The 26,461-nt window shown below is 49.8% G+C and overlaps 2 protein-coding genes across 7 annotated transcripts; one reads left to right on the top strand and one right to left on the bottom strand.

Annotated features, from left to right (window-relative positions):
* Positions 1-266: 266 nt before the first annotated feature.
* Positions 267-5,768, top strand: BBLN (bublin coiled coil protein). Its single transcript, XM_080402682.1, has 2 exons — positions 267-935; positions 4,251-5,768. Exons 1-2 carry the CDS (start codon positions 404-406, stop codon positions 4,442-4,444), a joined length of 726 nt encoding a protein of 241 aa, XP_080258808.1. The 5' UTR covers positions 267-403; the 3' UTR covers positions 4,445-5,768.
* On the bottom strand, positions 5,707-25,275 carry CIZ1 (CDKN1A interacting zinc finger protein 1). Of its 6 annotated transcripts, none has more exons than XM_080402592.1 (16): positions 24,870-25,268; positions 24,479-24,606; positions 22,558-22,673; positions 19,897-20,063; positions 18,751-18,886; positions 17,769-17,829; positions 14,956-15,035; positions 14,517-14,596; positions 13,283-13,468; positions 12,799-12,929; positions 12,288-12,372; positions 11,572-11,685; positions 11,052-11,231; positions 10,332-10,401; positions 9,117-9,238; positions 5,707-6,387 (listed from the first exon to the last, which is right to left on the bottom strand). In XM_080402592.1, exons 1-16 carry the CDS (start codon positions 25,089-25,091, stop codon positions 5,851-5,853), a joined length of 2,415 nt encoding a protein of 804 aa, XP_080258718.1. In that variant the 5' UTR covers positions 25,092-25,268; the 3' UTR covers positions 5,707-5,850. The 6 variants fall into 6 exon arrangements, with proteins under 6 accessions (XP_080258718.1, XP_080258719.1, XP_080258717.1 ...); XM_080402593.1 differs by having other exon boundaries at positions 5,707-6,450; positions 24,866-25,265; XM_080402591.1 differs by having other exon boundaries at positions 5,707-6,450; positions 13,283-13,465; positions 24,870-25,265.
* Positions 25,276-26,461: the final 1,186 nt, after the last annotated feature.

Here is a 26,461-nt window from a genome sequence, read left to right as displayed (position 1 = left end):
CTGCGGCGCTGGCGCCGGGGACAGCGAATCGCAGAGCGCCGGTCCCGTGGCCCCTGCCCGCGCGCGCCGCTCCGCGCCCGGACCCGCCTTGTTCTCCCGGGCACGGGCACGGGCACGGCCGCTAATCACACCGGTGCTCAGTGATTACTGCAGCGCTCGGCCGCCCTCCTGGGGGCGCAGCGCGGCCCGGCCCCGCACGGCGCAGGGCTGGCGGCGGTGCCAGGCGGGGACGCAGCCTCTTCGCCCCGATACCCCGTTAGCGGGGGCGCCGCCTGAATTAGTGCTCTAATTAGAAGTTATTTTCATCCCGGTGGCACCTCCCGGGGGTGGCGATGACGAGGCCAGGCAGCGATCAGGCCTCCTCAGGGCGAGCGAGGCGCGGCGCTGGGCCAAGGGCAACGCGATGGGCGCCGGTGCCTTGGGGGAGGGCGGCCGGCGGGAACCCCCCCTGCGGCGGCCTCGGCACCGCGCGGCGGCGGCGGCTCCTCACAGCAGCGCTGCGGGCCCGGCTCCGCCGACCGCGGCTGGGCTCGGGGGGGCGGCCCCGGGGGCAGCCCCGCCTCGTGCCCCAGTGCACGGAGCGCTGCTGCGTGCCGGGGCGGGCAGGCCCGGGGCGGGCTGCGGACATCCGTGGGGCAGGGGGCAGCCCCGCGGGCGGGAAGCACCCGCCGCAGGTGAGCGAAGCGCCGCCCGCCCCGCGCGCTCACCACAGGCCTTACCCCGGCGCCGGCCGCCCTGCGTGACGCGCGCGCGCCGAGCTCCCCCATTGGCTGGCGGCGCGGCGGGCGCGCGGCGCGCCGTGAGGGCGGGGCCGGGGCGCAGGTGCGGCGCGCGGCGGGGGATGGCGGGGCCCAACGGGGAGCCCAACGTGCCGCCGGGGGGCGCCGGCCGCAGCGACGACGGGGACGGGGACGGGGACGCCTTCGGGGAGGAAGGTGCGTGGGGAGCCGCGGCGCTGTGCCGCCCCCGGCAGGGCGGGCCGCTGGCGCGGGTGGCCGGGCCCGGGCGTTCCCGGGGCGCTGGGGCCGGGGCTGCCGCCGTCGGGCGGGCGCGGGCCGTGTGTTCGCCTTCTCCTGTGAGGAGCTGCTCGTGTGCGCTGCTGGCAGCGGGACAGGGCGGGTGCTGAGGTGCGGGAGCGGCGGGGCGGGCCTGGGGGCAGCGGTCACCGCGCGGGGGGAGGAACCGGGCGGGGCCGCTTCGGACTCGTCTGCGGTGCCGAGGTGCCGCGTCCCTGCCGGTGCTCAGCCCGCTGCCTGCTTCCCCATGGGGGATGCGGGACGGCGGCCGGGCTGCGGCGTGTAGTGCTGGTCACCGCTCAGACTGTGCGCTGTGCCCGCTGGACGGTGCCATTACACCGTTTCCCAAAGCACCATCCCGCTGGACAGTGCCGTTACACCGTTTCCCAAAGCACCATCCCGCTGGACAGTGCCGTTACACCGTTTCCCAAAGCACCATCCCGCTGGACAGTGCCGTTACACCGTTTCCCAAAGCACCATCCCGCTGGACAGTGCCGTTACACCGTTTCCCAAAGCACCATCCCGCTGGACGGTGCCGTTACACCGTTTCCCAAAGCACCATCCCGCTGGACGGTGCCGTTACACTGTTTCCCAAAACACCATCCCGCTGGACAGTGCCGTTACACCGTTTCCCAAAGCACCATCCCGCTGGACAGTGCCGTTACACCATTTCCCAAAGCACCATCCCACTGAACGGTGCCGTTACACCGTTTCCCAAAGCGCTATCCCGCTGCCAGGTGTGGCCGCACAAGGGGACCTCACAGTCCCGGCTGCTGCGGGTCAGACACATCAGGAGCATCATTTCTGCCCTGAAACCAACCAAGAACGTGAAACCTGCCAAGAGCGTTCACTGCTCTGCATCGCCTCCGTGATTTGCCTTTCAAGCTTTTCCAAGAGCCGAGACACACATCGGATGTGACAGAGAAAGTCACTCAACCTGATCTACATCAAGGCTCTACATTAAGTTGTTCTGTTTGTGTTTAGCGGGGCTTTGTGCCGCAGCTCTTTCCTGGTCCAGGAGCTGAAGCTGTGACACCGCCTTGAGCTTACATAGCAAACCTGACTTTTGGCAACATTCTCGTAAGAATGCAGAGGAGTAAACAATGCTGTTGCCATACTCCTGGTCAGCGTTTTGGTTAGGGATGAGGTTATGTTTCCACAAAAATACACCAAACTTGCAACTAACAGAAGGCAAAACGATAAAATGTTTTTACAGCTTATTTTAAAATGGTTACATTTTTTTCACTTCCCAAAGCTGCACAACTTACATAGCTTTTGCTTGAGCTGCAGACACCGAGAACAATTAGTTCCTGGTGTGATTACAGACTGCTTGCCAAGGTGATGGACATCACCTGGCAGAAGTAGTTACCGTATCTGCTTGGGCTCTGCTCACCATTTCATTGGAATGCGCTTCATCAAATACTGGGTTGAAGTAGAGAGCTCTAACTCATGGACATTCTCGCATACCTCGAAACAGGCTTTGAAAAATACTAACAATTGGCACCTTTTCGGAAATAATGTGGTTGTGGGATTGTTTTTTAATGTAAGGACATCAGCAGTGCTCTTGCTTCTAATGCCACCTCTGCATCTACCTGCAAGGCCTAACATTTTATATGCAAGCTTAAATGCAACATGGGCAATTCTCCAAAGAACTGAAGGCTGCAACGCTGCTGTGAATGGCTCCAAAGTAGTATAAGAAAAGGAGGACCGTTGTTTTCTTATAATGAAAGTTCTCCTTAGATGTTAATAATGCAAATGACTACAGTATTTAAATATTCATAGTTCTAAAGCTGCTGGTAATGGCAGCGCCCGGGGTGGGCTGTGCTGGGCACCAGGGCACCTGCCTACACGAGTGTCAAGGGGGCAGCCGGCGGGCGGAGCTGGGCTTGCGAGGCTGGGGCACTGCAGCACGGCTCGACCCTCATCCCAGAGCACATCCCCGTCCTCGCTTTCGCTGTGTCCTCCCTTCGCTTAGAGCAGCGCTGCAGCTGGGCGCTGCCTGTGCCACCCTTGGCTCCAGCGCTTCCCTGGCTTCGCGGAGGAGCCGGCCCCAGCCAGCGGGGGGTGGGCTCGCTGCACCCGCGGAGGCATCCCTCCCTGTCCTGCAGCCCACCATCCTCACGTGCTGGCCCACGGGTCACAGCTCGATGGCTGCCCCCTGTGCTCGCTCAGCCCGCACAGCTTCAGAGGGGAACGCAGGGCTGGCTCTGCCTGGGCTCTCCAGTAACACCCCAGCCTTCCCAAGTAGCTTGTCAGCAGAGGTTTATCTCGGCTGTTTTTTCAGTTCTTTTTTGTTGTTATTCTTTAGGATTGTGTGAATATTGCTTGGGCAATGGGTAAAAATATTTTTTTGGCTGTTTTTTTTTTTTTCCTTCTTTTTTTTCTTCCCCTGCTCTTGGTAACATCTTCATGATCCAAAAGCAAGTGTTTCATTGCAGTAGCACAACCATCTTCATGTCATTCACAGTGCTAATACGCATCGCTGTGAACTGCTGTTGTACTGAGGCCAACACTTCTGCACTTGAAACAAATGCTGTAAGAAACTGGACCTAGGGAGCCAACTGTCAGCATTGTACTGAACGAGTCTGGTTTTAATCTGAAGTACCCAAAGCCTTAGTGGTGCGTGAAAATCCTGTGGTTGAACTTGATGCCCCACACTTACCTCCCTTTGGAAACAACGGCGCCACTACCAGCACCTTGGGGCTCATCCCTGCACCTGCCACAGCAACGGCTGTGCTGCTTTGGCAGTCTGACCCCAGCCAGGCCCTCGTGAAGCGCACCCCAGCCTGGGAGCCTTTACACAAGTAACTCACAGAACACAAACACTGCGGCACGCAGCCAAAGTGCCTGCGCGATCAGGTAAGGTGATCCCTAAGGCAGCTAAAAAGGCCGCTTTGTCCTTGGGATTTATTTGGTGTTGTTGCAATGCAGATTGCTGCATGCTAGTGCTCAGCCTGCGGTCAGCTGTTTACATACGAGACCAGAGGCTGTCGGATACACCAGCAACGGGGTTTGGGCCGCTTGTTGCCAGTCCTGCAGCTTCCTTGGTCTCGTTTGATCGGGCAACACCACACAGGCAGGACTGAGTTGCATTTTACTTCACCCACCCAGCGGCAGGCAGGCAAGGCACAGCCAGAACGCCATGGGCGTGTTTTGCAGGAGCTCTCGCTGCCGTCACCGACTGCAGTGACAATGTACTTGCGTTGTTCAGTCTCTCATTTCCCTTCCTTTTAGAGTATGCAGCCATAAACTCCATGCTGGACCAGATCAACTCCTGCTTGGATCACCTGGAGGAAAAGAATGATTATCTACATGCCTGCTTGAAAGAACTGCTGGAGTCCAACCGCCAGACCCGTCTGGAGTTCCAGCAGCAGAGCGAGCAGCAGAATACAGAAGCTGACGTGCAGGGATCACAGCCTCCTGCCTAGTGTCTGGCCACAAACCTTCCATTGGTATTGCTAAGGGGACATTTACTGGTCACCAATGTAGCATAAAACTTGAGTAGAAGAGGTACCTTGTGCCTGTTACTTGTTCCTTCCTGTGGTGGTTGTGTCCTGCCGTTCACCTCCACGTTCTGTTTTTCTTTAGCAGTGTGATCGGTGCAGGGCACACAGGTGGGGCTAGGAGAGCCGATTCTTTCTGCTCCCCCAACACAAGCCTGGCACTGACACTTGGTTAACACTGTTTGTAGGAGACCTGATGCAATGCAGGTAGTTTGCAGGCAGGTCCTCTTCACAAAGAGGAAAAATTCTCTCAGCGTTTTTGTTAAATCCAAGCAAGGAGCGTCATGCTCTAGCCCCTTCCCTCACAGAGCGCAGTAGGCAGGGGCTGTCCTGTCTCCAGGCTTGCCCCCAGATGCGACTCTGGTGACAGACTTGGAGAGGGAAACCCTAGGCCAAGCTCCTGCCTTGAAACTACAGCTTCTCTGTCATTTGCGTTACCTGCTACATACATAGTATTGGCAGATGGCCCCAGATGTCTGGATGCTTCTGTCCCCTTCCGAGCATGTAAGACGAGCTGCCAGGGTGATGTTTCTGACAGTTGTAAGTGGGAGCTGCCCGGCTCCTCGAGCTGCTGTTAAGGGCTCGGGTGTTTGAGCGAGGCAGAGCTGCCTGGTGAGCATTAACTGTCCGGAGCAGAGGGATGGGGCTGCGAGCAGGGTCCTCTGTACATTTTGACAAGACCATGCAGGAGTGTTCTAGTCTGAAACTGTGATCTTGTCAGGATGGCCTGGCACCACCACAGTGAAGCAAGTCTTACTGTTCTATCGAGTTAAAGAAATTATTTATAAGAAATCTGTTTTATTAAAATCAGTTTGAATGAAACAGAATTTGTTCCCGAGGGTCTCCACTATGAGAACAGAATGTATTAAGCCTTGCAGTATTAACAAAGGACCCAAGATGCATTCTTGCCTAGCTTGTCTTACACAGTGTGCATCTCTGAAAGGAAACTCTTCTGAGAAGCAGAATTGGGCGCACAGTCTCCCAAGAGATTAACTTTTCCTCTGCCTGGGAAGGAAATGAGAGGAACCACAAAGAATTCTTAGTGAAAAGTAAGTCTGCATCCACCTACTTCACGAGCTTTGTCACTGTGTAAATCACATTACCTTTCAGGTTCAACAATCCAAGCCTCAGTCTTCCCACATAATTGCTGTATCCCAAATGTACGAGTAATAACTGACACCATCCTGTATTAGACACGCTAAAGCCAGGCTTATTTTATTCTTAAAATAAAAACAGCAGTAAAGTTGAAGGTTTTTGCTCTATTAAAAGACTCAGAAAATAAACATTTCCAGCAAATATCGTATGTAAAGGGCTCTCCCTTTAAGGCCACTCTATCTGGGTTTGCGCCTAGTAGAGCGTCTGCACCCAGCAGAGGTAAGACTGGCTGTCTCACCTTTGGCGAGGGAGGAGGGCTCTGCTGCTGCCTCCTGGCCTGCGTTGGCTGCCTCGTTCTGTCCTGAACCCCCTCCGCTCCCCAGATCCTGGCAATCTTCTGTGTCTTCACTTTGCTCGGCTGCGTCAGCTTCCTCCTTGCACACAGCATGTCCCAGCAACTCCTTTGCGGCGCGGTTCTCTTCGGGGAGCGGGCAGTCGGCACTAGCGGCAGTGGACTTGCTCTCTTCCTGTAGATTTTCTTCTTCTACCACTGCGATTCCACACACATCATCAGTCATGCTGCCGAGGCTTTTGCCCTCTGCTGCAGAGGGGGCCAGCTCACCCCTGCCCTCCGGAGACCTCAGAGCTTGCTTTTGCAGGGCTGACAGCTCTGTACCCTCCTTGTCTATCCCACGATCATCATTCATCTTGCTGGTATCTGCTGCTGTAGCAGGAGGCTGTTTCGGATCATCCAGCAATTGGGAGCTGGAGCCCTGGGAATGCAAAGGAGCCTCGGGGTAGGCAGCTGTGGCATGATGCCTCGCTGCCTTGTATCTCTGCAAATGCAAACAAAACAACGTGAGAGAAAGCCCAGCTCAGCTACTGTCACTGCAGCAAGCAGCAGCTGGTCCAGAAAAACCTGTACAAAAACAGTGGTGAGTGGCAGCTAGAATCTGCAGGGGGCATGACTTGTCTCAGCAGCTCTCCTGGCCTGGGGGCTGAGGCTTTCAGGCAGAGAAGGGTCGGCTCCTGTGAGGAAAAGTGGCGATATTAAACACTCAAGTCCCTCTTGCATTACTTAATGCTGAGTGACTGCATGGCAGATCTGTGGCTCCCAACACAAAAATCATGTTTTGCCAACTGTTAGTCTCAGTCAGACTCAGGACTCTGTAGATGTAACGGCACAAGTGCAGCTCTTGCTTCAGCTACTGCCAGGACATAACTCTGCACAGGTACCCTGGATACCTGAGATGAGGCACTGCCCTCAGCTACAGAGGTGTGATTTTATGTTTATCAGATAAAGCAAGACTTAAGTCGAAAGCTTAAGATTTTTTCACTCTGTTGATACAATCTGTGAAACAGTGAAACTGTTGACAGCAACACTAAGATCCCAAGAATATCTTCCTGTTACAAGGTACGAAGTTCTCTACAGAATAAAGGTAAGCATATCACCAATAAAATGACTCATTTGCACTCACTATCACGATGAGCCAGCAGAGGTCCGTAAAGAGATTGAAATGGCTACTAGCCATTTTCAAGACTGAATTCCATAAAAACAGCAACTCTGTACAGCTACCTAACATGCAGCAGGAATCTGATCTTCAAGCCACAGAGAGAGTGTGAGCTAAAGGCGTAAAACAAAGCTCCTTTTCCACAGCAGCTCCCTCCACAACCAACTGACCTTCACCTTTCTGCCGAGGTCCCTTGCACTGGCACTAGTGTTAGACCTGACAATTTAAGGAAACTACTTTGAGCGCACTGGCTTCCACCGCTGCCTTAAGCAGTGCTACCGTAGTCTGCAGTGTGGAATTACAGCACATCAGACAGGCAGCTTTACACTGTAATTCAGTTTATCATTGGAGGCTTGTTTCTTCTCTGTCCTCAAAGAGTAGGATGTGCAGAATACCGTAACGCGTTGGGACTACATTGGTCGAGCCACAATGTTGCACCCGAACTAAAGCAGGTACAAGCACGCCGATTTGTTTTCAGTGATGCTGTACCTGCCTCACCAGCAGCCCTCTGCTGAGCTACTCTGATGAGAGTACCCCAGAAACTGGCAGTGATTTAACTCAGACAGTGACAACCTCAAGGCACCGAGGCAGCCAAGAATAACAGTTACCTGCCTGCAGATTTAACATTGGACTCTTGTCATAAATAATCCCTCCGACATCCGTTTGAAGAGCGTTTGATTTCAGCTCTAAGTGGGCCAAAACGGAGGCATATGCACTGCTGCTGCAGTTTCACTCTAAGCTAATCTAAAATAAGCTGGGAAAACTGCAAGGCCGATTCCTTCATTCCTGAAATGACAAGGTGCAGGAGTGGGAGAGGATGAGCAACCATGAAGGAACAGCTGCGATCTTCTGCTACTTGCAGTTCCAAATCCACTGCTCTAAGCGCTGGCTTCTGCAGCACCCCACCCCTTGCTGGAGGCAGTTGACTGGGAATAGGTAACCTGTCTGAAGACTAGAAGGAAAACACAAAGTTTTGGGGGGTTGGGGTGGTGGTGGTGTTTTTTTCTTAAATGCTAACAAAAGCTGTTAGGGAAGCACAGCGGCATTTGTCAGAGCAGGTTTTGGGTGCAGGCAGAGGACAAAGTCAGTGTGGGAGCCTCCCTCCTTGCCAGGGTCAGGGAATACCGCTCTCCTGCACAGGCAGGGCCCCAGCAGTGGTCACAGGAGAAGGCAGAGACAGTGCAAGCCCTGTGTGCCCACCACAAGGTACTGATCCAGGCCCCTCACCCCCTGGCAAGTCAACAAGGACAGAATGATGGAGGCAGATTCCAGGCCAGCCCAGTAGGAAAAGCTTCTAGATACAAAAGCAGCAAGGGGCACTACGGCTTCTTGAGGTGGAGCCAGAAAAGCAAAGGGACAGTTGGCAGAGCTTTGTGCTAAGGAGTTTCTAGGAAAAGGGAGCAGACAGACAGACTGACTGACTTGCTGTTGCAGGCTGACCCTGGGGACCAAATGGACTCTCACCGACTTTTAGCTTCCATCACACAGTCTGTAATGTTAAATTTCCAGATTTCTAAGGCATCTGATTTCACCAGGCCCCTTCGTGGATGAATCACACCCAGAATTTTGGCTAAAAGAGCTGCTCCTGCAGTATCGCATGAAAAGATGCGCGTGAACCAGCTTTCTTTACAAGGAACAGCCTCTGTCTCTTATTCTTTCCCCATCTCGACCCACCTGTGATCTAACAGAGAAAAGGCCTAGACTGAACAATGTACTCCACAGGTTCAGCAAACAGAGCAGACACTCTGAGGAAGATTTCCAGCCAGAAATGGGCAACAAGATGACAGCAGCAGTAGCTAGGAAGCAGGACTGGTTTTAGATCTACAGGGGTTGATGTGAGACAAACACAGAGCACACCAGGAGAAAGCTATGGCACAATGGACACCAAGGATGATGGAAATGAAGACAAGACAGCTAACGTGGTGGATTTGCTGAAGAGACACGCACAGGGGTAACAAATGCCAGGCCATGCAATCGCCAAAGGGTCTAACCTGAAAGTTCTCAAAATGCATCAGGGACTTGCAGTGTGCGAGCCGGGCAGCAGAGTCGCTATGGTAGAATTTGTGACACAGCCTGCAGAGGTAACCTGCGACGGGGACCAGAAAATCCAGGCCTGCGAAACGGGAGGGGAAGGGAAATCACAGATCACATTGAATGGAACTCAAATCATGAAAGCATGTTAAAAGGGAAGGGCGGGGGCAGTGTGAGGAGAAAAGTGGAAAGCTTTGCTTCTGTTAATCAGGGATTTGCAAGATGACTTGCTGAATATCTCATCTTACCATGGAATGGCTGTGTAGTTGATATTCAGAGAGAAATCTGGCTGCCAGAGCAAAGAAACTACACAGAGCATTGGGGGGGGGGCGGAAGGAAAAAAGAATACAATGGAAAACTACAGAGAACATGTGATCTAATGTAATGGGATCAAACCAAGCAGAAGACAGCAGGCGCGCAAGAGGAACACGCAGAGAACATTCACAGCATGAATCATTATTCCATCTGCCACACGATAGTGGAAGGTTACAGCGATATGGAAGATTGGTGTAAACAGAGCTCTCCTTGGGCACAAAACAGCCTCTGCAGAGCTGCCCTCCTCACAACGCGAGCGGCCGTTGAGAGGTTCGAAGTCAGAATCGCTTACAGGGTGGGGACCAGAGACAGCCATCTGGAGGCAACACTGCCCACCAGTCCAGCACCATGTCTGAGTAACCGCTAGGTAGAGCGTGGGGGTTCTCAAGCAGAGCAAACATGCACAGTTTGGGCTCTAGCAGTGAGTTTGATACTGTCGTTGCTGCGCAGTATCTCTATACAAGCTGCATTTCTGTTGGAAAGCATTCCAATCAATATGCTTTCAGGCTCCATCTTTCCAGAGCATCCCTCATGTGCTGCCTACTTACTTCAGTATTCCTGCCCTGCTTGTTCCATTTCCTACCTTAGTAAGGTATCTGGCTCTCATCCTTTCTTCTTCAAAGCAAAAGGCAGCTGACAAACATCAATCACATCCTTATGTTTTATCACACAGTAATAAAGCAACATTTGGCTCTTTCTCCAGGCAGCAGTGACCTGTACCACTCCAATGCAGATGCTGGAGCACCACAGCCCAAGAAGCCGTTATAGCAGTAGGTAGAGACCATCCTCTCTTTCAGATACAGCATGTGGCTAGAAAAGGCCCTGTGTTTAAGCCTTTGTGCTTAACTCTGCTTGCTTACCATAGGCCGTGTCTGGACAATACTTCTCACTTCCTTCGTAATCCTCCAAAGACACTTCCTTCAGCCCAGTCTGGAAACCAAAAAAACATTAGTGCCTACTGTATCTATGCCAAATCCCTTCCTGGGCTCTCACATTTTTCTGGTAAGCTTGGGAGCAAACCGGAGGATTCACATACCAGAGACAGAGTTGCACAGCATCTGGTTAAGGCCAGATACAAAACCCAATGTCAGCAGGCCACTTGATTACAAGGGTTAAAAACACCCCTTGCACTCCAAGCCTGATGTAGCTTAGCCATGTACCTCCTTCTTGGTAACTGCTCTCTACTGGGAAGACATTTATCAAGATAAAACTCCACACACAGGTCTTCTATGAGACCAAGCTACTGCTGGGCTAGTCAAAGAGACTATATCAATGTTGTTACCAGAAATTCTTTCCCTTGAAAAAACGTTGCTTATGCTCCTCAGCAACAAGGTAATGTCTGAAGACACCAGTAGGAGCTGTACAGCACAGCAGAAACACCTTCCTGCATCCCACACGTAATGCCCGATTCTCTTTTGCATCATCCCGTGCTCTGGAAGAGCCCCAGAGCCCTCCCGCTGCAGGGTACAATGCTGACTGGACTCCCGAAACCCTGAGCTCAAGCAGCCAAGACCGACCAGGCACAGGAACCCACAGCAGATTCTCAGAAAAGTCATTCCATCTCCTTTTGCATGGCATACCTGCTTGGTAGCAGAATCCTCATTCTCCGTCAGCACTACATCAAGGTCTTCCTCCTCACCAGCTCCTCCCTCCTCTTCCTCCTCTTCATCATCATCATCTTCAAAACAGCCAACAGCATCCACTGTGATCAACTCCTCCGAATCCTCTGGGCTGCCCAACTCCTTCTCTCCTAGCCTCACCTGTCAGGTACAGAAAAGAAAGATCAGATCAACTTGGCACTCTCCATTTAACCAAGAAGACCCCAGACTCTGAACAGACTGCTTTTGATGAGTAGAAGGGACTGCACAAGAGGCACAAAGCTATCTCGCTTCTAGACCCATCTAACTCCTTGTACCTTTTTCACTCAATTTCCTTAGGCTCTAACAACTCAAGTCCAGCAAAAGATGAAAATTAAAAGAGGGCTGGAAGAACTGCATGTCTTCCTTTCACCCATGCAATAGTCAGGGAGGCAGAAAGTTAACCTGCTCCACAGTGCAGCTGCTTCCAGTCCTGCGCAGCTCTCCACTCAGGCCATATTACCTCTTTGGCTTTCTGTTTGTGCTCAGGGGACTTCATATGCTCCACGAACTTGCGAGGTGTCTTGAAATGGCGGCTGCAGACAGTGCAGAAAGGACGAAGCGCACGTTTGGCCAGCTAAGGAAAAAGGGACAATTCAGTACGTCACAAGAGGCACCATTCTGGAGGAAGGCAGACAAATCTTGAGTGAAACAAAGTCACAGTCCTGCATCTAAAACAGGGAGACTGCAGAGTCATCTTTTCAGCAGAATGGACTCCCTAGCTCTTACCCACCAAAAATACGGAAAATATGCAGAGCAAAACAAACGTGGCTTATAAAAGGTGTTCTGGCACTTCTCCCCTAGGAGCCAATAAATATGATGGCCTGCCTGAATTTTAGCTTGAAAGTTTACAGGCTGCCCACCAAGTCCTCCATTCAATTGATTAGGTGAGTATGACAGGCCATATTTATTGAGAAAAGTCAAGAATTATAAACTAGAGGTGTTTCAGGCCGTACCGACACAGCACAACAACTGGAAGCTCCAACGCCAGTGTTCAGAGGCAGGAGGTAGCATGGCAGTGCCCTTAGGCAGTGAGGATGTTACTGGCAGAACTTTATGTGCATCTCTCCACTCCAATCACTTTTCCTTTGCTGCTTGGGGAACAGGAGATGCTAGACACTTCCACTCAATCCCCACGAAAGATCAGTGCAAAGGTGAAATCCATGCTACGGTTGTTACCTTGTGTTCTTGGGTCCTGCGATGTTTGATTAGATCCCCTGTGAAGTGTATCTGACAAGTATTACACCATCGCTGCTGGGTCTCTCTGAAGTGACAACGGACATATCTGTTAAGTCACAACTTTTTACAGTCTCCACGGAATACTGCAGTTTGCAATCTGTTCTCGGCATTGTTTTCCCCAGCATTCCTATCGTTACAGGCTCAGGTTTATCTTCTCCCCTTCCCGGTCACTTATATAGGTTGCTTTAGCTCACGCTAACAGAAAGGCACCAGTTAAAACAAGCCTCCGACCTGATCTACTACTGCATTAAAAAAAATATATGGTATATCAAAGTCAATAGTGGTATCCTTTAGCAGGAAGAAAGTTGCCTGAAAAAGATTAAGGCTCCTGAAACCAGAAAGAGATTTAGTACCTTACCTAGAACAAAGGGGCACCCTGGTGCAGTGAGGAATTTAGAACCCACGTAGGTCCACATTCAGACTGAGTTTTCTGGCGCAGACCAGCACTTACCCATCTTTTTCTGCAGGCACCTTCTGCTCCTTCACCATGGGCAGTAGTGAAACAAAACAAACATTGCTCATGTGCTGGATCTCCCCAAGTCGCTGCTGGTGCTGAATTCCAGCCATGTGGGATTGGAAATTCTGAGAGAGGTTAGGAGAAAAATTGTTTAAATGTATTCAAAATACAGAAAGTAATAGGTATAAGCTAGGCTTTCCGTTCTCTCGGCTGCTGTTTAACAATGAAATGGTATAACAGCTTAGGAGCATGGCTGCCTGTGCATCCACCCACATTCAATTCCTAGCAGGTTGCTTGCCAGCCCTTCAGGAGAAGTTTATTTTATCTGCATGCCTGTCATCATTTATCGTCCTTGTTCCTGAAGCATGAGCCCTTGTGTCCCGGTTTCAGCAAGTCTCCTGCTGCACGTCCCCACGGCAGCTGGCCATCTATCTCACTTCTGACCACCCACATCCCAGTCAGACCTGTGGATTTCTACCTGCTGGCTGCAGCAGTTGGTCTTGCAGATGTAACAGTAGAATTTAAGGACCGATTCAGGGTTGGGATCAGCTGTGCCCACCTCGCAGGTCCAGTGCCCTGGTTTCAGAGCTGTTGTACTGATAGCTCTGCTCTCGCTGCTCTGCTGGATAGTCACTTTCAGTGAACCTCCAGAACTCAACACCTGCTGAAAGAAGGAGTCAAGATTAAGTCCTCTCTCTCAGTAGAAGACACTAAAAAATTACACCTGCTTTTTATGTGACCTAAGCTCTCTACCCCTTCAGAAAATGCATTTAAGCTTGAAACCACAGAAGGCTGATCAGAAAGACTCATACACGGCTCCTTCTCCCAACACTGCTAAATCGGCGATCCCTGTGTCACAGCACCAGGCCAGTGAGTACAGATGGTCATTTCTACAGCCTCTGTAGGCACTGTATGATCCAGTCTCTGGAGACTGGAACAACGAACTGCGTTGGTAAGGGACACAATCAGCTCATGTCTCTCCACTACAGACCTAAAGGCAACTCCGCACCACGTCTGATGGGGTAAGGAACTTGTACACATAGGCAGGATGATATATTTGCTCACATCAACAAATGCCTCCAATTATGGAAGGCTATCAAGTCTGATTTGCACCATGGGTTGAATCTTTGCTTACAGATTTACACAGCCTAAGGTCCTGGTTTAACATCTAGCATGTGGGCAAGTTATTTCATGCAGAAGACTCTCAGGTTACTGGCTTCACCTGTGTCTCAGTTTTCCAAGCTGCCTTTCAAAAGCACAGACTCTACTACCTGCTCACACCTGCTGTGATGCAAGTCCCACTGCAGCTACATCTTTACTACCATCACCTGAATTTTCTTACACTTGCTCTTCAGCAACATAAAAAGATATATTTGCCTATGGCCCTCAACACATGCATTTTTCAGCAGCTCTTTCAATTCAACTTTCCATTTTTCCAGATGAATACTAAAATCTTAATGAACCCTAGAATCCACGAACAGCCAGCAGTAGGTAAGGCACAGGCTAGCAGAGGTACAAAAGCAGCAAGTCAGAGCAGACTGTGCACTAATTGCAGACATAGTATGCCTTATTGCCAGGGACAACAGCTTACAGCAGGAGACAGAGCTCCAGACGTGGGTGCCATCTGGTTCCCAGTGGCAACGGGCTTCTCTGGGATGGAGGAGGAGGTTCTATGCTCTGCACCACCCCTGCACAGTGCAGTGTCTACTCACCTCAGGAGCCTTTGGTTCCTCAGAGAATTTCCTCTCTTTAGAGAGATCTTCAGCTGTGTACTCCTTTGCATTGCTTGTACCTAGGAAGAAAAGAGTCCTTTTAGTGGTGTTAAATCAGCAGAGCAATGGAAGAAAAAACAAAGCAGCACTTGAATGAAGTCAGGGAGCTTTCCTCACAGTGATATTGGCCATAAGCCCAGTTCACAAACCTTTCTCCAAAGAAATCTTTATTACAGAGGGAAATTTCCCGTCATTTGCATTTGGGAGGCAACAGGTTTTAAGGGACTATATTTGGATTTGGTTACCAGACTTTCTCCTTTCCCCATTCTGTATGGCTGGGGGAAGGATATTTCTGACAAGACCCAGGGATGCTGATCTACAGGTGCAGTTCCAGCAAGGAGTGCCCTAAAAGAGCAAATCACAGGGCCCAGCAACTCACCATCAGCTTGAACATGGGCGCTTGACTCTCCTGCTTCCTTGCTGCCTGTGGCATCCTCTAATGCAGCCTCCTCAGTCGCACTTTAGGAATATCAAGCAAATGAGGTTATTTGCCATGTTACAGACAAAGAGATTCAGAAGACACACCAAGGCACAGGCTAGAGTCTAAGCTGCCACACTCTCCATTATACTCCCAATTCAATACGCTACTGGAAGTGGTACTTCAGGCAATGATTCAGCAGAAATACATAAAACAAAATGAAGAGTGGGCATGGGCATTCTACAACAGATACAGAAACAGCAGCCAAATAGTCTGGACAAGAAGGTTGCAACTGATTTTGTGGATCACTGCCCTCTTCTGCAAGATGCCGGCAGGTAAGTAAGTTCATACAGGAAATTTTCTTGGTAAGAGCTCTGAGAGCTCACTCCTGTCTTGATCAGTCACCTGCGGGGAGACTGCAATACCCAGAAAGTACCCCAGGCTGCTCCGTGCATGAGGGAACAGAGACCTGTCAGAACTGCAAGGGTTCTCAGTGGTGTCTTACAGGGATTTCATTGTAACTGCCTGCTCTATTCCTATCAGTCCTGTTTCGTTCCAGAGTCTGCTTGTGCAGAACTGTACAAGACGCAGATCAAAAGGACTTTGCTTGACTTGGTACTGGAGGAAAAAAAGATCTCAAGGGGACTGCTGAGAATGAACAGTTGACTTTCAGAGGGCACAAAGTGTACTTTACAGTATCTTTCTCCATCCCCCATTTTCCCATCAGGGCTAACATTTTTCACCATGGCTTGAACATCTTCTCTCTCAGGACGTCACAATATCCCACCCGCTGGTGTCCTTCTGGTAACAGGGAGCAGCACATTCTGCACAACCAGGAACGCAGACTGTACAGGTACTGCATCCAGTGACCCAAACACACACGTACCGCAGAACTTATCAGATTGATAAGTGATAATGTAACTGGGTTACACAGCTATAAATATGCAGCAGGGTTTGGGCAGTGCAAACACGAAGAAAACAAGAGCGTCTGGCATTAACATTATTTGTCAAGTGCTGCCAGCAGACTCAATGCTATACCACACACAGATGGTGACAGCACTCCAGGGCAAGGGTTTGCAGTCTAAACTGCAAATCTAAGGAGCAATCTAGGGGAGCGAAAGCCATCACAATCATGATCTAAGGAAGAAACAGATACTTGTCAGGCCATGCTAGAAGTGGGTGTTCAAAGAGGATTTGAAGATGATAAGTGCTTTCTGCACTGGAATGAGGATGTTGTTCCAGGTACACAGATGGTACATAGCAGAAAAGGCAGAAGTGGGAAAAACCTGAAATAAAGAAGGAGGCTGGTATTCCTGGCCAAAGGGAAATGCAACAGTGAAACACAAAATAAAAGTTTGTGACAGGGATGGGGGCAATGCCCTTCTCATCTGTGAAGGGCAATATGAGAACAGTAATTTTTTTTCAGAGATCCATCATCTGTTCATTGGAAGTAAACAAACACTTCAAAAAAAGAAAAAAAAAGCTCAGGAATGATCTATTCTGAGTAAATACCAGCCATAATATATGCATCAAATCTGGCAGTCCCTAACTACTGCCTAGGAAAGGATTTTCCTAATAGCAGGCTTGTTGCAGTGAGCTCTGTCATTCTCCAGGCTTGATATTTTTTTCCAGTGTATGTAACAGGACTTTGATTAATACCCTACTAAATATTAATGTAATTAAAATTAAATTAGCTTTGGCAAACAGATTACAAAGCATACGCTGAAATGCATTCAGCATTGCATTAATTGAATTTATTCACTTTCTTGCTAATCAAGAGTCCATAATTCACGATGGTCCCTGCTCACATAATATTTATCACTCTTTAATGTTTTACATGATCAAGGTAGCATCTGAACATCAAAGTAATACTGGAACATTGTCCCTAAAGCTAGCCATTAATCTCTAATCTACAGATGGGAAGCAGAGAGGTGAAGAAACTTGTCCAAAACCACACGGTGAATTGTTAGCAGGGAAGATAAGAGGGCCCAGGAGTCCTGACTCATAGTCATTAACATATGTCGGAGAATTCTCAAACCGATGCCTCCAGAAATCTGTATTCACTCCCTCCTCCTCTCCCTCCGCACCAGCGAGGAGCCAGCGCCGGGGGCACCGCGGGCGCAGCCGACCCGGGATGGGCGGCCCTCCGCCCCGCTAGGTGGCGGTGCAGCCCCGGCAGAGGGCCCAGGCGGCCGGCCCCGCCCGAGCAGGGCTGCCCCGGGCCGCCCCGACCCACCGGCCGGCGGTGCTGGCAGCACAGGCTTTGCAGCAGGGGCACCGCGCTCGCTCCACGCTAGGGCGTACCGGTTCCCTTCCCCTTCTCATGCCGCAGAATCAATGACCCTCTCCTACACCTGCTGTAACCTTACAGAATCCAAGGCTTTTCCTCTCCGCTGATACGTGGCTGCTTATTTCCCTTTTTGACATTTAGGGAAGAAAATTAGATAAATACATCAGAATAGAAAAGAACCTCCCTGTGGCTTACAAGAATCCTGGCAGGAGAATGCATGAGCAAACTCCATTTTCTCACGCTTTTCCATGAGCCGCATCTCTTTATTTTTCATTCCCGTAGTTGGATCACCCATAGCAGAGACCCTCTAACACCCTGGATCTCAGCAAGCATCGTGAGACTTTCAGAATTGTCCATGAGCATCTGAAATACCTCCTACATGCTAGGCATCAGGCCAGTACAGTACAGCCCTAATTATTAAAAAATACAATTAGACAATAATTCTAAACACAGTAACTATTTCAATACCCTGTTCATTAAATACCTCTTCAGTCTTTTTGCAGCAGGCTCAGTGTTCAACACAGATTCTGTTGGAGTTCTTGGTTCTGCAGGAACACAGAAGGAGATCTCCTTAGCAAAGCAGACCATGCCACCTTGAGCATGTTCCCTAACCGAATGGCCAATGCCAACAAAGCTCTGTTAGAGCAAATAATGCTATACGTTTGCTTACTCTGAATGTGAGAATTGTAGTGATAAGGTTAGGTAACAACCTAAGAGATTTTAGCTTTATTGCAGATGTTACTGTGTAAGGTGTCATCCAGAACGGAATCTACATTTATGCCTACTAAGTGGGTCTCCATGCTATACCTAGGTGACAAGAGCCCAGATCATAGGAACATTAGTATAAGCCAAGGTGGCATATCTGTCTGACAGCAGTCACTTAACCACGTAATTTTCACCACTGCATATACACTGGCCACAACCTTGTCACATGCCTGCATTTTTAGACTAGGCACTCTTCAGTCAGAAATAACATCCCCACATCTGTATTGCATCCCACACTGTAAAGGATGCAGCGCCAGCAGCTTCTGCTCTGACGAGTGGAATACCAGTACTCTTTCAACTCATCTTTTCATTAGCATGTTGATTGCAACTGGTTCTGCTTTGTTTGTTTGACTCCATGAGATGTTGAGTTCAGCACAAGTAAGGCAATGTGGAAGCTTTCATTTCAAACCAGTTTCCTTCCCGCCACCCCCCGCCCCAGCTTACACGGGGCTCACTGTCAAAGTGACTTCTGAGAGACTTCCATGCAAGACATATGGAGCTAGCTTGTAAGAACCAAAAATACTCAGGTAAAAAGGATGTATGAAGCACATAGCAGAGGACTATCACAGGCAGTTTAAGCATTTACAATGAGAAATATAGATGACTAAGACTAAAGTAATCTCCAATCTTTGCTGCAGGAATAGCCAAGAGAAGTTTATAATGTCTAGAAGCATTTGTTCCATGGCAGGCTTCCCCCTTACCTGTGGATGGCAAGGAATTGTTCTGCTCTGACCCTGCTTGCATTCCCTCTGGGATTTCCACTTTCTCATCACCTTGTGCCTGAGATGAAGAACCAGGATCTAGTTCCCGCTTCCTGTCAGGGACCCTCTGGAAGTCCTGCAAGGGGCAGAGAGTCACTGCCAGCGCTTGGTCTGTCCTCAAACCCAACACACCACCCAAAACACCAGCGTTTTACTGTGGGGCAGGAACAGGAATTCCAGCAGAGAGTAAAGGAAAGGAATAGGCAGTTTATGTTGGGCTGCCTTGCTTCAGGCAAGTTCATTCCACAGGCAGCCCATGATGTTTCTCCAGTGCTTTCAAGTAGCAGCTGTAGGAGACCCAGCTGCTTGCGGAGAATAGGGTTGCTTTAGAGGGACTCTGGCAAGAGGTGAATGGGCAGGGAAAAAGAATAGACAAAAATAATCCCTGTTCCTTTTGACTCTGGAGAAAAAACAGTCCAACAGTGGAAGTCTGCCTTATCCACTATGTCTTTTTGACAGAATGGGACCAAATATGCAAAAGCTAATCTAGGAGGAAGTACGTACTGGTCAATTAACCCAAGAACCACTTCCAGGACATAAAAGAGGTCTTAATGGTGGAAAATGAGAAAGTTTTTTACAAAACACATTGTAGATTTTACAAAATCCACATGAACAAATATCATGACCCTAAAAAAAAGGGGAAATGGCCCAAAGAGGCAGAGTGACACATCCATAGTAGGACCAAGTCGTTTGGGAACAACAAACTGTTTTGGAAGGCTAACGGGGCAGAACTCTGGCCTCTGTGAAGAGCAAAGCACTCAGTTAGGATTTCTTCTATTTTAATTACTTTGAAGCTGGTACTTCTAAATGTTCCTTTTATATCTTAGGTTTAAACAGTTCTGCTATGAGGAATTCTCTCTCTCTGGCAAGAAATGACAAGAAACCTTTGCATTATAAATGTAAATATGGACCACTAGAACCTTAGGGATGGACTTATTTCTGTATTTCTGTGTCAGCAGCATGGTGCAAAACCCTTTTCGTTGTAAGGCACTCTCCCTTCTGTTTTGCTCTCCATCTATGATAAGTCAACTGCTGCAAGTGCAAAAGGAGCACAAAGCTCCCAACAGTTGGAAACAAGCATCCCACCTTGCGAAAAGTCCGGTTCTGCCGCTGGAAGGGAAGGCCCGGGAAGCCCAGCCGAGTTGGCTTCAAGGAGACCCCAACAGGTGGTGGCCCTAGGAGGGAATGTCTTGTAGCCTGAGGGAAAAACTGCTGCAGTGCTGGCGCTGTCATGTTAAATCCACGTAGGTTTCCTGTAAATGCAAACACACAGCATATCACCACTCTGCACTGTGCAAAGGAGAAAGAAAAATCTTCCACCTGTAAAGGGCTCCTCCGTGCACCACCCTGTCCTTTACTGGGCACTGTACGGGTGCTCTATGCTTTACCCTCTCTTCAGCACCCACAGAACAATTTGATGTGATAGCAACTATTACTATGTATCAGGCTATTTAATTATAATTGTCACTGCAGGCTAAGATCATTAGAGCAATTAGTTGATCTGAGCACAGTAGTGCTTGTGTCTGCAACAAACAAGGTCTCGATTTACAAAAATTCGCTGTGAAAAAGGAAAATTCATCCTACATCTGTGCAGCTGGCAGCCCGCACCATGGTATGGGTGCTGTTTAACACAAGCCAGCAACAGCATTTCATTTAAAACAACACTGGACTTCCCAAACAAAAGATTCCGCAGTCCTCTGCCACTTGGTTGTCATGCAAGCTCAACATGTCAACCTAAACCCTGACACATGAGACTCTGCCATTTCCAATTATAATGCTCTGCTTTCTGAACAGCTCTTTCCAGCATCCACAAACTATTAACTAAGTCTCAACGATTTCTTACAGTGGTAGTCCTTGCTATCCCCACTTCACGGGTGAGGGAATGGAAGTGCCTAGATGCCTCAGCTATACCCTCAGAAACTGTCTGCCACTCTGGGAACCTGGACTTACACTGCACCTTTTTTATCTGCCACTTGAATTAGCACATACTCTGGGCTTTTTAGCAGCTGTCAAAACAGGGCAGTGAAGAATGGAGACAGGCACCCAAAATCTGAAAAACTGAGCTACGCTGTTTAAAGCCAGCAACACCATAGGAAATACTCCTCCATGTTTGTCTTCAACAGTAATCTAATCCCTTATTACTTACCATAAATAATCTCTTACTGTAGAGAGATATTGCTATATTGAAAAACTGTAAGGCAAGAAATCATCTTCTGCTCTCAGTTCAGTGCCTTTAAAGAGCCACACATCTATTTCAACTTGAAGTATTTATCTCTTCCTATTCCCATTGCTGAAGCCACATACAGTCAATTAATTATTTATGCTGATGTTTCCCAGGTACAGAAATACTACAGCATCAGATATTCTTACATGTAACCCAAAACTGAATGACCAAAAAAATTCAGATCCCTAAGAAGGGCCGCACTGGACACTGCAGCCATATTACATGTTACCTGTGGCTAGGTGGTGTAGATTATTGGAAGAAAAGTCACAACTCAATTCAGCATGTAGAGATGAAAAGAAGAGGAACAATGCTAAGACAAAGCGCATGTAGGAGCATTCATTAACATACCTTATCCTGCTCTCGCATCTAATTTGCCCCAGGTCCTTGGCATACTATTCAAATGTGACTTCTCAATAAGAGGTTTTGCTTTAGGGAAAAGGTCAGTCCATGCTAACATCAAACGTATCTGAGTGTGGCTGACTGAAATGGAATCAGACCTTTTTTCTTGACACAAATATATATACCAATCTTCGGAGCATGGCTTGTCCTTTTTCACTGCCACTTTCCCTACAACCTGAGAGAGATCTGTAGAGAGCCACTGGAGTCACTAGAGAGCCCTCTCATTAAACGGGCAAGAGAGAACAAAAGGAGAGTTAGCAACATGCAGAATAAATCTATTGTCTTCACATCTGGGCATGATTCACAGGCAAGATAAAAATCGCAGGCATTAATCTAAACTAGACACTTTAAAACTATCCCAGGTACTGATTTTCTCTGTTGAAAAGAGCTGTCAGGTTAAGACATGCGCAACAATAAAGACACAGATGTACTCCTAATATCTTTACCTTTGCAATGGTATTATTAAGGCAGCTTCATAAATTTGTTTTGAAAACATCACATCTGGCAAAAAAAAATCCACTTGTGGGAAAACAGTGACGGAAGAACACTGGTATTATTCGCCACACAAATGACAGCCATTTCAGGGAATCGAAATTTCACAAGACAATTGAAACCCAAACCATTTTCCACCACAATATACTTCATTTGTTTGTATTGCACTAAGTTTGGACAAAGACAAGCACCTACTGCAAACACTGTTAGCGTGTATTTAACAGGCAATGGAATAAATTGTTTTAACCTTCCAACCAATGGGGGGGGGCGGGGGGAGAAAAAAAAAAAGTATTTTATCTAAATATATTGATGAAAAAATACTCTCTCTGCCAAGTCTAAGAGGGAAGGCACATATTTAGTATCCAACCTGATACCTTCACCTTCTAGTGCTGCTCCCGGTTGTGAGCAGTTGGGCATATGGGATTTTCAACAACTGAAGCACCTCTGTAATGTGGGCTATGGTCAAATTTGAAGGGGGGGGGGGGGGGGGGGGGGGGGGGGGAGACATGACAAACAGAACTGCCAAATACAAGGACTGCAATGGTTCAGCAAGGAGTAGCCATACTATGTTTCAGTCCATGAAGGATGATTAAATAACTCCAATAAGTACGTGTCTCCCATAACGACAGTACCTTGCATCTGCTGCATGAGTAAGGCCCGCTGAAGCATGGGATTGGCATTGAGCAGCGATGGTTGATTTGTTGCCCGTAAGCTCAGCATCTGTTGCTGTTGCGGTGGTGGCAAACCCCTGGAAAAGAAGGCATTAATCATAAGAACCCAATAAAAATTGTACCCTTCAATGCCAGGCACAAGTATATATAGCATATATATACAATTCCAGGCACAAGTGTGTGTGTGCATATATATATATACACACAAAGAATAACAAGTATAAAACAGAGAAGCAAAGAACATCTGAAATGCTGATATATGTGCATGAAAAGATACCATGCACTGGCACTGTATCCTCTTTCTTCCACTCTCCTGGAATTTCCAAAGCTGACAGATTATCTATCAAGGAATTTGAGGTCAGAGAGAACTCCTTAGCACCAAGCCCACATAAAGCCTCTCAAGCAGCATAAAAAAAGCCCAGAAGCTGACTGCAGTTCTACAGACTCATGCAGCCCTTGTCAGTAGAAACGAGCGATCTAGATCAGCAGCTACATTTGACACAACAACAAAAAAGTAAGTTCTAAAAACCGGGGAGTTTTCTCAGGAGCTTAAAGCAGATTTTCCCAAAATCGACGCCTCCCACACGGAGCCAGACAGGTCACAACTCTAAATGGTGCCCCCTAACTGCCAAGAACTGGATGGAAAAATAAAGCACGGCCTTCATATTTCACACACGAGGAGGAAGGAGCGAGCGGAGAACTCTCCACTTTTAAGGAGGGTGGAGCAGACATGAGAGAAAAGTCTGAAGAAACTGGCAGGAGCTTCTTCAGGCGATGGCAAGGTCAGGCCCACCTCTAAGCACAACTGCTGACACAGCCAAACCCGCCAGGGCTGTGAAGAGGTAAACGCGGAGCAAAATATTCATGCTGACAAAAAAACCCCAATGCTCTTAACAGAATTTACAGCAGCTCATCTTCATGTTTGCTGCTCTAGATTGTTCCAGTCTCGGCACTGAGATATTTATATCAGAAAAAGCATACTTTTAAAGGTGTCACACACATCCCTGCTATCCAGCAGTCAGCCCCATACCGGCATCTTAAGGGCAGCTTTGTTTCTAGCGTAAGACATGTAATAATGGCAGAAAGATTCAGAGGCTGGTATTTCTAGGAGAACAGAGAGATTCACCACATTTACCCCAGAGACACATGCCTTATAAAGTAATTATTGTAATTTATTAAATAACGAATTAGCTTCCTCCTTAAAATCACATCCCATCGCTTTGAATTTGCAGAGCTTAAGGCCTGAAAGGTAACCGTAACTGCAGACAAGCGCATCACCCCAGAGAACCGCTGTCAGCCCCAAAACCGCAGCCCACGGGGGCCGGCGGCCGCTGCCCGAGCAGCCGCTGTGCCCGGCGCATTTCGGCAGGAGCCCCCCCCGCTCGCCGGTTTGTTCCCGGCACACGCCACCTGCCAGCCCCCAGCCCCCGGCCCGGCCCGCGCGGGGCGCGCCGCTAGCCCACCCGGGCAGGAGACCCGGCCGGGAAGACAATAAATAAACGGCCTCAGCTTAGTAACGAGAGAACGAGGGTGCGTGTCCCCGCGGGGCGGCTCGGCCAGGTGCGTTCGCCCGTTTCTGCAGCGGGAGGCGGCCGCAGGACCCCCGGCCGGGCGCCCCCCCGCAGCGCGCTGTGCCGCCCCGCGCCGGCCCCCGTCCGCGGGCATTGCCCCCCGCACGCCGCCTCCCCGCCGCCCCCCGGGCCTCCGGCCCCCCGGCTCGGCCCCGGGCGCGCCCCCGCCTGCCTCGGTCGCCCTCCCCGCCGGGGAAGGGGCAGGCCGGCGGCCAGCCCCGCCGCGGCTCCCACGGGGCGAGGCGGGAGGCGGAGGGGAGCGGTCCCCTGGGACAGGCCCGAGATCCCCGGCCTCGCGTAGCGGCGCTTACCGGCCTCCCTGCTGCGCCGCGGGGTGGTGGTGGTGCTGCTGCTGCTGAAGGAGGTGCTGGAGCTGCAGCAGCTGCTGCTGGAACTGCTGCTGGTTGAACATGTCTGGGGAGCCCCGAGCGGGGCGAGCCTGAGACAAAACACGGGAGGGCGAGGGAGGCACCGGCTGCGGGGCTGGCGCGTCTCAGCCCTGCAGCCATTGAGCAGGGGAGCCGCCGCCGCTGCCGCCCATTCATTCACTGAGCCGATCCCCCCCTGCCGCCGCCTCCTCCTTCCCCCCGGGGTCATCGCAAGCGGCAGCCTGGGGAGGAGGTTCCCAAACCCCACCTCCCCAAACCCGCTCCCCCCGCCGCCACCCGCCCGCGCCCCCGCTCCCCGCCCCGCCGGACCCACGGCGGTCACCGCTCCCCGCCAGCCGCCTCCATCTTCCCGCCGGGGACAATGCCCGCCTGCCGGGCCCCGCGCCCCGGAGCCGCCGCTCGGGTACCCCCGGCCCGCATCCCACGCGGGGCCGCGGAGCGAGGTCCCCGCTCCCCCGGGAGGGAACGGGCACCATCTGTCCGGGGCTGGCAGGGGCCACGGAGTAAGCGGCTGCGGAGGGGGAGCAGATGGCATCCAGCAGCGTGGGGCTCTGCTCTTTGTGGGTTTGTTGTTTTTTTTCAAAGAGTCCCGGGAATCTCGGGTACCATCTCGCCGCGGAGATGGAGACAGCCCCGCACAGCCCCTGGCTGCTCGCTGCGGTCACCACTTGGCGAGCTTACCCGGGGAACCCGGGAGAAAACACATGGACTTTGCAGGGTTGCTCTGGGCTGTAAGCTGAGGTGATTTCTAGCAGGTCCTTTTTTTTTTTTTTTTTTTTTTGGGGGGGGGGGGGGGGTGGGGGGGGGTGGGGCGGGGGGCTGCTGCAAAACCTTCCCTGCAGCACCTGTTTTCTGTAAGTATTAACTTTAAGGGTGTTCAGCACACACAGCCTCTGTATGAAAATATATAGTGACCGACAGTTCATCTTACACAAAACCTAGCAAGGGTAAAGATGTGTTTATGCTCTTTGCCATTCCAGAGACCCCGTCCTGAAATAATTTACTTTATAGTCTTACTATTCACACCAGTAAAGACTACTTGATTCATTGAAGGCCTCGGAATTGATTTTTAGCTGAACGTATTGTAAGCCAAATGCCGTTGCTGGTGATACACAGTTAGCATGCATAATTTTCAATGCAGGCAGCATCATATGTTGATTTTTCCTTTGGGCCTTTTTATACTTTCCCGATTTTACAATAATCAATTCAGAGGTGACCATCCACCCATATTAATCAATGGCTGTCCACGTTAATGCCCAGGGTCCTTTATCCAGTCCCAGCTGTCTGCACACAGAGAAAATGTTCTCCTGTTAAGCATGAAAGCTGAAGTATCATCCCAGCAAATACATACATGGAGCAGAAAACATACATGGAGTCTTTTTCAAATCATTTTGCCTAACTGATCCTCTGCTCCTGTAATTGTACTATTACAGCAGCTACTGGCCTGGCTAGTTTGCAGGGGTGGGGAAGAGGGTCGGTATTATGATCCTACAAATGTCTGACTAGTCTGTATGTTAGCCAGACATGCAAAAGACAGAATTCTGGTTGTATAAATAAATGTAAATCTGAAATTGATGTGTTCTGGTCTTAATTCTACAACTAAAGTTCTTTATGCATGCTTTGTATGTAACATTTGGAAACCTACAGGAAATCTACAAAGCACCATGTCAGTGAGATGGGGGAGCAGCTAAGTCTACAGGTATTTTTACTGTTGGATATTATATTCTAACATAGCCTAAAGGCTCCCCTCAAAGATTAGGCTTCCTTCTGAGGTCCTATATACAAATCATTAAATAAACAGCCTTAATGAGTTTATGAATAAACCTACGATTCAATGCACAGATATACTACTGCATCAAGCACAAATCTGGACATGGGTTTAGTCCTGTGCATGCACAGCGCAAG

The sequence above is a fragment of the Falco punctatus genome (assembly GCF_963210335.1).
Source record: "Falco punctatus genome assembly, chromosome: 9".
NCBI lineage: Eukaryota > Metazoa > Chordata > Aves > Falconiformes > Falconidae > Falco > Falco punctatus.
The sequence above is the reverse complement of the archived record's forward strand: the minus strand, read 5'-3'. Positions and strand labels throughout refer to the sequence as shown.